This window comes from Lonchura striata, chromosome 30 (genome assembly GCF_046129695.1).
Source record: "Lonchura striata isolate bLonStr1 chromosome 30, bLonStr1.mat, whole genome shotgun sequence".
Lineage (NCBI taxonomy): Eukaryota > Metazoa > Chordata > Aves > Passeriformes > Estrildidae > Lonchura > Lonchura striata.
In genome coordinates, this window is record NC_134632.1 from 4,630,004 (window position 1) to 4,640,517 (window position 10,514).

At 58.4% G+C, this 10,514-nt stretch overlaps 2 protein-coding genes across 2 annotated transcripts; one reads left to right on the forward strand and one right to left on the reverse strand.

Moving 5' to 3' along the window:
• Positions 1-2,926: 2,926 nt before the first annotated feature.
• Positions 2,927-3,932, reverse strand: CLPS (colipase). The gene is made up of 3 exons (XM_021535976.3): positions 3,825-3,932; positions 3,232-3,354; positions 2,927-3,152 (listed from the first exon to the last, which is right to left on the reverse strand). The coding sequence occupies exons 1-3, from the start codon at positions 3,930-3,932 to the stop codon at positions 3,027-3,029; spliced, it is 357 nt and encodes a 118-aa protein (XP_021391651.2). The 3' UTR covers positions 2,927-3,026.
• Positions 3,933-5,693: 1,761 nt separating this feature from the next.
• Positions 5,694-10,298, forward strand: LHFPL5 (LHFPL tetraspan subfamily member 5). The gene is made up of 4 exons (XM_021536020.2): positions 5,694-6,178; positions 8,731-8,967; positions 9,705-9,737; positions 9,997-10,298. Exons 1-3 carry the CDS (start codon positions 5,767-5,769, stop codon positions 9,719-9,721), a joined length of 666 nt encoding a protein of 221 aa, XP_021391695.1. The 5' UTR covers positions 5,694-5,766; the 3' UTR covers positions 9,722-9,737; positions 9,997-10,298.
• The last annotated feature ends 216 nt before the right edge of the window (positions 10,299-10,514 follow it).

Here is a 10,514-nt window from a genome sequence, read left to right on the forward strand (position 1 = left end):
CCCATTGTGCCCCATGGCTTGGAGCTTGAGGGGGTGGGGGCAGACCGGGGCATCTCCCCGAGGATTTGGGATTCCCCAAATCCCTGGTGCAGGCTGGGGTGTCCCACACCCTGCAAGGATGTGTTCCATCCCTCTGGATGCTGCTATGGCCAAGGGACACCCCGAGAGGGGCTGCTGCCCCCCCAAGCTGCCCCAGCCACGGCTTCGCCCTGAGCACCACCAGGGGTCGAGGCTTGTGGGGGGCACCAAACCCCAGAGCCAGCAGCAGGCAGGGAGCCCCAGGTGCCTCTGTGCACCCCCAAACCCCTCTGGGCACTCTCGGATGGCTTTGGGGGACCCCTCAGGCACAAGCAGCCCTGAACCGCCCCACAGCCCCCCCTGTGCCCCCCAGCCCGAAGCCCAGGGGTGCCTCGGACCCTGCTGCAGGGTCACCATCGTCACCCCAGGCTGCAGCAAGGTGGGGCGCGCAGTGTGTGGGGACACGGGGTTAATTAGGGGTTTTCCCCTGCTGAAATCACTGTCCTGAGCTGGAGCTGCAGGGCTGCTGCCTGTCCTTTCCACCGTGGGGGCCAGGGCAGCTCAACCCCCCAAAAAACACATTCCCCCCCTGCCGGGGCTGGGGCTGGCAGCCTCTGTGCCCCCGGGGCGAGGGCTGAACGAGCAAACATCCACAAACACACAGACAGACAGACAGACAGACACACACACACACACACACACACACAAAAGTTTTCCTCGGAGTGTTTTGCGAGGCTGGGAGTGGGGTGACTTTGCTGGGGGTGTCTGCAAAGCTGGGCATTGGGTGGGCACCCCACTGGAGCTGCAGCGAGTTGGGGGTGCAGGGACGCCCCAGGAACGGGCAGAGAGGGAGTTTCAGTGCATCTGCGCAGAAATGAAAAAGAACTCGAGAAGGAGAAAAAGAAGGAGAGGAAAAGGCGGTGCTTGGGGGCGAAAAAAAGGGTTAAAGCAGAGCAGAGGAGGAGAGGTGAAGGCCGAGGGCTGGAGGAAGGGGGGGAGGCTGGGGAGCGGGGCTGGGTGAGAACATCCTGTACCCTGGGGTGACAGCGGCCGGGGGGCGAGGGGGCGAGGGGCGGGGGATGTGCCACACACCTCCTGGTGCCCCGCAGGGGCTGGGCTCGCACAGGGGGGACGATCCTGCTGATGGGGTGAGGCTGGGGAGGGTCCTGGGCTGCCCTCACCCCCAGCGTCCCTTCAGTCTCATATTCCCCGCTGCTCTTTAGCCAAGCACGGAGAGCCCTGTGCAGGGCAGCGGAGGAGGAAGGGGCACCCCAATCCTTGTATTCCCCCGTGGCCCAGGTCTCCCCGCAGGGAATCTCGCTGCAGCAAAGCCCTCCTGCACAAGGATGCCCCGCTGGCACCGCGCTTTGCAGCTGGGGCTGTCCCCACCCTGCCGGGGGTCCCCCTGTCCCCAGGGCTGGCAGCACCCCACAAGCGCCGGGGGCCCCTTCCTGTGTTTGTTAAGACGCCGTGAGTCAGGCGTCTGGTTTTCGGTTTAAGCCAATATTTACCAGCCCAGAGCTGCCAAAACAAAGCTGCGGCTTCACCAGTAAATATAGGGCTGAGATGGGGCGGGGGGAGGGAGATTTATGCGACCCCCACCTCAGCACAGCCACCCCCTCCCCACCTCTCTGGTGCCCCCATCGTCCTTCTGCCAGCGTAGGGACCCCACAAAAAAAAAAACGGCGACACCACAAAACCCCATCGAGCACACACCAGGGGTTAGCCCCAAACATCCCTGCCCGTCCTCCCAGGGGACCCTCGGCAGGAGCAGAGGGGTGGCAGGGCTGGGGGCATTCCGGGGCTGCGCTGTCCCTGGGCGGGGGTCCCGGCCGGGCGGGGGTCCTGCCCGCTGCCGGGGCTGGGCGCTGCTCGCATCCTGGGCACGCAGGGCTGCCCCGATCCCGGGCAGTGCCAGCCTCTCCGGGGCGCTCCCGCTGCTGGGGAGCAGCTGCTGGAGCGGGGCTGGGAGCCCGCAGAGATGAGGAGCCCAGGGACAGACCCCGTGCCCCGTGTGCCCTCCCCTCGCTCTGCCCGGGGCTGGCTGGATGCTGCAGGACAGGGGCTGCTGTCCCCGTCCCTGTGCCCAGCTCCCCCCACCTCATCCTGCACCGGTGAGGACATGGATCTGTATTGCCAGGACCACCACGACAGGGAGAACAAGACCCTTCAGATTCTACCCACCCGCCACAAGCTCAAAACTAAATTCCAGCTCAGAATTTGCTCCTCTCTTGCAGCCCCTCTGAGCCAGACTGGCAGGGCCAGCAGGTCCCTGTATTGCCCCCCATGTTCCCCTTCCACAATGGGGACTCCCCCCAGCTGTGCCACCCTCCCAGATGTGTTCCTGGTGTTTCTGCAGCTGCAGATCAAGCTGCCAGTCACCCTTGTCCAGAAAAGAAAGTTTCCTGCAGCACCTCCTCAGCTGCCAGGGGTTGCCCCCAGCCTTTGTGGCCTCCCCATCTGCTGCAGAGCCCTCGGGGCAGTGGGGAGTGGTGCTGGAGGTGCCTGGTTTTGTGATCCCCCAGGATAGAAAAGCATGGGGTGAAGCCTGCATTGGAGAAGCCAAGAACTCCCTCTCTATGATGCCCTCATCTCCTGCTGCTTCCACAGCTCTGCCAGACAGGCGCCTCCTCTTCCTCACCAAGGCAAGCACAGCCCAAGCAGCTCCCTCAGATCCTGGGGCTGCTGCATCTTCCCCTTCCCTGCATCCCCTTTTTCAAACTCCCCTTGAGCAGAGCTCAGCCCATGGCTCGCTGCTGGCCTAGCCCACTTTGGTGTATGATTGCACACAATACAGGTAAAGCCATCATGTCAGGGTGGCTTCTTCCAGGACCTGCTGCCCTGCTGTCCCTGTCCTGGGCCAGGGACCTGGCTTGAGTGAAAACACCACCTTGAAGCTTGGCAGAATCTGGTCTTAATTCAAATTCTCCCACAGCCAGACTCAGGGATGCCTGGAGAGGGGGAAAGGCAGGGTGGCAGGGGCAGCACAGAGGGGCACAGCGGGGGCTCTAGAAGTCCCGGGGGTCCTTGCAGACGCCGAAGTTGCTGTTGGTGATGGAGCCCACGATGGTTCTGTTGGCATCACAGGACAAGCCTCTCTCGCAGGGACACTTGTAGTAGACCCCATAGATGCTCTGCAGGGCACAAGGACTCAGTGCAGCGTGGGGGACGTGCCCCATCCCTGCCCAGCCCTGGGAGCAGGGCAGCACCTACCTTTGGAGAGCACTCCTGGGACTCTGCTGCCTTCGGGGCACATCGGGCCAGGCTGAGGCCGTTCTCCCGGTGGCAGCAGCCGCTCTTGCACTGGACACTCTGCAGGCACAGCTCCCCAATGTCCTGCAGCACAAGGCAGGGCCTGAGCACCTCTTTGTTCCCCTTTTTGTTCCCCTTTAATCTCAGCCTGGCTGGGAACCCATGGGGTTTGGTGCTGAACACCAGCTCTGCCTTTCGGCTGAGGCTCAGCACCACTGCCCCCATGCCCCAACCTCCCACTCTGCAGCATTTCCACAGTCTGGCCCAAAATACCACCCACCAAAGTGTATTTTGCAGGACTCACAGGAGGGCTGAGACACCAAAGGGAAAGCATTTCCCCTCCCCAGGCCCTGTGAACCATCCAGGGTGTGGGTCCTGGCTGGCTCAAGCAGCTGAGAGCTTGTCTGATCCATTTTCTGAGTTCCTTATAACTCCCCAGGCTCCAAGTCCCCTCACAGCACCAGAAAACCCAGCAGACACCTCCAGCCCTCCGTGCGTGTCCCCTGCAGCAGTGGGAGCATCCTGTGCCAAGCCCAGGGCTGGTGCCCCCTTACCAGCCTGAAGGTGAGCTCTTGCCCTTGCTCCTGCTCTTGCTGTGTCAGCAGGGCTGGGGTCAGCACCAGCAGGGCCAGGAGCAGGCAGGCAGGCAGCACGTTGGCCATGGTGGGCTTGCTGTGGCTGTGCCACGGGGCCAGCAGGTGTTTTATAGCCCCAGTGTCCCCCAGCTGACGTGGCTGCTCCTATCACACCTCAGCCCGTGGCACCAGGGCACTGCTGCACTGCCCAGGGCAGGGACCCAGCGATGCCTGGGCAGCCAGGGCCACCAGATCCTGTTCCCAGGGCCACCAGGTGCTGTTCCCATGTGACTGTCCCCACCGGCCATGTCAGCCTGCCCTGAGCAGCTCCTTTGGCCACAAGAACACAAAATAATGGCACTTCTGTGCTTCTTTTCCCTCCTCTGCTTCCCGCAGTGGGCTGCGGAGCTGAAGCTCTCTGGAATGCCCTCCGTGCTGGGTGCTGCTGATGGTTCATGGGCACACTGAGGGCTGGCTGCCATGGCAGGAGATCTGCTCCATGGCAAAGCCACCAGATCCTCCATCTCTCAAATGGAATCATGGACACCAGGAAACTGCAGGAGGAAGTTCATATTGTGCAAGATAGCACAGCCCCCTGCAAGGACCCAGAGCCCACCAAGGTCCCCAGCCCAAGGGCCAGCACCTCGGCCTGCCCTGCCAAATATTTGCTCTGCGTTTCAGTCCTTGGGGGGGTGGGGCTGCTGAAAGGAAACAACCCTGGGAACAGCACAGATTTTCATGCCCACAGTGGCTTGGCTGTTCTTGGACATGATTAATGGCCACATAGCCCTGGCCTTTGACAGCCACAGGAGTGACGGCCAGCTGAGGCTGGCCCTGGCTGCAGGGTGACTGTCACACTGTCACGTGCAACTGGTGCCCACGGCAGGAGCTGAACCTGTGTGGTCTCTCAGGATGCGGGGCAGATGTGGCTCCTGGAGAGAGGTGCCAAGGTGGCTACAAGTGCCTGCAGCCCTCTGGGGCTGCCCATGCTCCTCTGGCAGCAGGACATGGGCCCTGGGCAGAGACCTGGCCTTGCCCAGGTGCTGGTGGCACGCTGGTGTGCCCTGCTCGCAGGATGAGCCATCTCCCTTTCTGCAGCGGAGCTGTGGGGATGTGCCCTCCCTGTCCTCCCTGCCCGTGTAGGAAGACCCTGGTGACACGGGCTGGGAGGGCAGAGGGGAGCAGCCAGCAGAATTTGGGACACATCGCAAGGCACACAGCAGCGCCTGGTGACATCCTGGGGGTCACGGCACAGCCCCTGGCACACTCTGGGGCACACGCTGGAGGTCAAGGCACACCCTGGGTCTCATCCTAAAATGCCTCCCAGGGCGTGTGGCCCATGCTGGGGCACACCCAGGGGTGCACGGTGCAGCCCGGGCACATCCCCGCACCCATCCCTGGTGTGCAGGGCACAGCCCAGGGCGGTACTGGGGGCACAGCGGGGCACGGAGCGCACCCCTGAGCGCACTGCAGGGCACAGGGGCACAGGGGCACAGCCCAGGGGCGCAGGGTGCACCCCAGCACAGACCACGGGGTGCGCACCGGCGATATTCGGGTTATCCTCGGGCACACGAAGGAGGCGGAGGGCGAATCCCGAGAGAGCATCCCAGGCACGCAGCGCGCATCCCCGGGGCTCGCTCCGGGAGCATCCCGGCAGCGCATCCCGAGAGGCACCGCCCGCCCCGGCTGCCGCAGCGGGGTCGCTCCGGCTCCTCCCGAGTCCTCCCCGGTTCGCCGGGGGTGGGAGGAGGTCTCGCCGCCGCCCCCCGGGGCGGGCCCGCCGCTGCCGGAGCCTCCCGCCGCCCCCGCGGCCGCCGGGCGGGGCCGGAGCGGGGCCGGGGCCGGAGCGGGGCCGGAGCGGGGCCGGAGCGGGGCCGGAGCGGGGCCGGGGCCGGAGCGGGGCCGGAGCGCTGCCCCCGCCATGTCCAAGCTGCTGCCGGCGCAGGAGGCGGCCCGGATCTATCACACCAACTATGTGCGGAATGCGCGGGCCATGGGGGTGCTCTGGGCCCTCTTCACGCTCTGCTTCTCCATCCTGATGGTGGTGACCTTCATCCAGCCCTACTGGATCGGCGACAGCATCGACACGCCGCAGGCCGGCTACTTCGGCCTCTTCTCCTACTGCATCGGCAACGCGCTCACCGGTGAGCTCATCTGCAAGGGCAGCCCCCTGGACTTCGGCACCATCCCCTCCAGTGCCTTCAAAACTGCCATGTTCTTCGTGGGCATCTCCACCTTCCTCATCATCGGCACCATCCTCTGCTTCAGCCTCTTCTTCTTCTGCAACGCAGCCACCGTCTACAAAGTGTGTGCCTGGATGCAGCTGGCAGCGGGTGAGCGGCGCTGGGGAGATGCGCGGGGAGCGGGGGCTGCCACGGGCCGGCCCTTTTCCCTTTCCGCCCTCGGTTCTGCTGGGGATGGGGCTTTGGCCAGTTAAGAGACCTCAGTGTCACCTCCGTGCCATTTGCTCCCCTTTGCTGGCTACCAGTGGGGAGTTTTTAGTAAAAAAACTCCTTTTAGAGCAGTTGAGACACGGCAGACTCGCCGCATGTCGGGTGATGCTTCCCTGTGCTGCAGCCCAAACCTTGTGGCTGCCAAAACTTACCTGGGGCAGCTTCTCCCAGCGCCGCTGCTCCTGCTCAGTCGCAGGGAGGCTTCAGAGGATCAGGTCGAGACAACCAAAAAAAAAAAAAAAAAAATAAATAAAACCAAACCCAGGGCACAGAGCGCTCTGCTGTGCTCGGCATCCTGCAGGAACGAAGCAGGGAGACAGCGGGGTGATGTTTGCTGGCCCGTTGATTGTAGAAACTCCCTGAGCTCAGGGAATAACGCACGAGGAAGATGAAACACGAGGAGGGCACTGACTGACTGGTTTGGTGCCATCACTCGCATTTTCGCACTTTGCTGGGCGCTTCTCAAGCCTTCCCCGAGGCACTTGAGACACCTGGTAACCCAACTCCTGCGTTTCCCCGAGCCTCGGCTGAAACCCGAGCCGCCTTTGGGCTCCTGAGTTGATGCGAGCGCTGCCGCCCCAGGGAGGGGCAGCGGGGCTTCTTCAGCTCCCGGCTAAAGAATCGAGCTCGAGCAAAGCTTTAGATAAGAAGCTTGGGGCAGCTCAGCCTCCTGGGGAGCAGGAGCAGAGACAGGCTTTGCTGTGGTTGTTGGGGGTTTTATGTTTTTTGTTGTTGTTCTGGATGGGGGAAGAGGAAATTGTCACAGGCAGTTCTGGCCAGATGGACAGGTACTGCTGCATTTTAGGAATTATTTTAAAAAGTGCGCAGGCTAATAGAGGATCCGTTTCCTGGTCTTTGCTCTGAACCAGGGCACAATTTCACAGAAATTATTTCTTTCCCACTCCCCCCATTTCTCTGTTAGTTACAGGGAAGATTTAATCTGTATGCAGTTAACCTTTCCAGGAAGAGAAATCCTCTCTGCAGACCAAGGAAGCTGCCTGCTCACCTTGCTGCTGGTTTGTCCCCAAGCCAAGGGAAAAGAAAACATTGGCAAAGGAGAAGGCCACTGCCCCAGAAGGGGGTTCTGGTTTACTGAGCACCTGGTGGCAGAGAAGGGGCACAGGTGTGGGACAAGGTGCATTTCAGGAGGCTGCAGGTGTCCATGAGGCGCAGGGACAAACATCTGCTTGTCCATCACGGGGTTGTGTGAGAGGAGTCAGGGGCTGCCTCACATCTGCATCACTTACTTCCAACGTAAGAGTGGAGCATGTGAAGGGCTTTTGTTAATCATGTCCCAAAACCTTGTATATGAACTCATCCCAAGCCTGGTCATTGTTCTTGTCCAGTAAATACAATTTCTCTGAGCAGGGGAAAAAGGCACTTCTGAGATTTTGGGGTATGAGCCGTCCTTCACTGGGGATGGTGCAGCTGACATGCTGGGGACCCCGTGGCCAGGCTGGAGCAGCTCCCAGGGTGGGTGAGCTCTGAGAGCAGTCACGGGAGCTGCTGCTGGAACCACCACAGCTGAGCAAGCAGAATTCATCTGCCCACAAAGCTGCTGCTGACAGCAGCTCTACCTTAGCAAACCCCAAGCTGGAACCAGCTGCAAGGCGCTGGGCCAGGGTCTCCCTCTCGTGCAGCCTAAACCCATTCCAGTTTTGTTTGGAGGAGATTTCCTTGGTGTGACATGGCCAGGGCTCTGTGCAGAGGGAGCAGAGACGTTGCTGGGCAACGCTGAGACAGGAGATGCTGGTGCTGCACGTCCTTGACTCGTGGGAAGGCAGCACAGCAGCTCCTGCTCCTCCCTGCCCGTGCAGCAGAGCAGAGCCCAGGGGGGTGAACAACCACAGTGCCTTTGAGGGACGAGTCTGTAGTACCTGATGCGTTTGCAGCATGATGTTTGCTCCTCCAGCTGCTCTCTGCACTTCAGTGTTGATGCCTGGAAAATAGAATACATCTTTCCAATTGGGGTGAATATAAAAGCAAACCTTTAGTTGAAAGCTTTCAGGTGAACAACGTGGTGAAAAGTATATGTGGTATAGTTAATTCTACAATTTTTATAAGGTTAGGAGATTAGTGCACTTATCATACACTGTTCAATTAAAGGTTAGTTAGTTAGGTAATAATTCCTGTGGTCCTGACCCTCTGGGAGCAGTACAGAGGTTTCTTTTGCCCCAGTTTTGTTATGTCTGGTTTGGAAACCAGAACATTCTTGAACTTGGTTCTCTTCTTGGAATAAGACTAAACAATATATAGGAATCTATTTATAAGGTTAGCTTACTGTTCCTAAAGGTAAGAAAGAAAGATAGAAAATAAAACCCACTAGAAGTTACAGCAATCTACAAAGCTCCGAATTTATGTAAAACATAAAAAGCTAAAAATCTGAGGCACTGTCATCAGCTCAGGGGCCCGATGTCCCCCTGTCCCCGCAGCTACAGGGCTGATGATCGGCTGCCTGATCTACCCCGACGGCTGGGACTCGAGCGAGGTGAGGCGAATGTGCGGCGACAAAACGGACAAATACACGCTGGGCGCCTGCACCGTGCGCTGGGCCTACATCCTCTGCATCATCGGCATCCTCGACGCCCTCATCCTCTCCTTCCTGGCCTTCGTGCTGGGCAACCGGCAGGACAACCTCCTCCCCTCGGATTTCAAAGTGGAGAGTAAAGGTGGGTGTGCTGGGATGGGCCCCTGCACAGCCACGCAGCCCCACGGGGTGATGCCTTGATGCCCAGAACAGAGGCAGCCTTAAAGGAATGAAGTGGGGATTTACTAAAAGCCTTTCAAAGGATGCACCTTGGGCAGTGCAAGAGCTCAGCCACGGCTCCACCCAAAATGGATGGCTAGTCACGAGTTTGCACACTTTTATAAGTTTGGTCCATTCCTGCACTGGGGTTCATTGCCCAATTCCAGCTCCAGGTGATGCTGTCCCATCCTCCCAGTTTGCTCTCCTCAATTTTCTGTTGTTTGCACTTTTTGAGCCTGGAGCTGCAGCGGTGTCCTTGGTTCTGGGGCTGGAAAAGGATTGTTTTGTGTGACTGAGCTGTGAGGAGACCTGCTGACACTTTATATGAAGTCCAGGGTTAAATACCAATGCAGTACAGAATCTGGAGAATGTGAAAGCTCAAACTTAAGGCATCGAGGTCCTTGCTGTTGCTTGGGTGGATGGTGGGTGGCTTCATCCCTGCCCCAGTCACTCACTGCTCGGTAGGGATGGAGAGCCAGCAGCAGGCAGAAAATTGTTGGAGAACAAGGCAGGAACCCAAATTCACCCAGATTGCATTTCCCAGGCCTCTGGGGCTTTCTCATCTTGTTTTAAACATCTTCGTTTTTGAAAACAAACCTGCAAAACTCACTCATCCTTTCAGTTTTACACACTAACTCTGCAATTCTTTTTGTTTTACAGAAGAGGGAAATGACTGACAGAGCTCATCACCACGTAAGTGATAACCCACACAGATTTTTAATATTCCCAGCATGCACGATGTCACTGTTGTACCCTGATTACCAAAGGATTGACAGCTGATTTGGGTGCTGGAGTCACATTGGTTTTATTTGTGGGGAAAGAAGAAACAGTCTTTGCTTTGCCTCCCAAAACTGGGAAAGCAGAAACCCTTGACAAGTGCAAAATAAAAGCAGCATAAAATTTGAAGTCCTACTACATTTCCCAGCAGCTGCCTTACTCTTTCTGTTCCCAGGGACATCCAGAGCTCTTCTTCCATCAGCCCTTTTCTTTGAAGTGACTCTTCTAGGAAGCTTGCACTTAACCAAATTCTGTGGATTTTCTACAGCTGTTTTCTTCACCCATGGAGCTGCTCTTGGCTCACAGCTCTTGTGGAGCTTATTTGGTGGGAAGAGCCCAAAATGGACATCAGAGTTTTTCTGAGTCCATCAGCAAGAGGGACAAGAGGGCAAGGATGACAATTTGCTGCTTTTTTAGGGGGTTTGTACACCTTCTTTCAAGGAAATTATTTATGAATTAAAAAAAACACCACCAAAACATCAGTGTTTTGGGTTTTGTGCTCGTCTCCTGAGGGCAGAGGAAACCCTCTGCCATATTCAAGGTTGCCCTTTCACTGGAAAAATATCATGACAGACCAATTTCTAGCTGGGCAGGAATCACCAAACACAACCTCTGGAAAAGGGCACTTTCCTGGGGAAAAAAAACAAAACAAAACAACAACAACAAAAAAAAAAAAAGAAAACCAAACAGCAA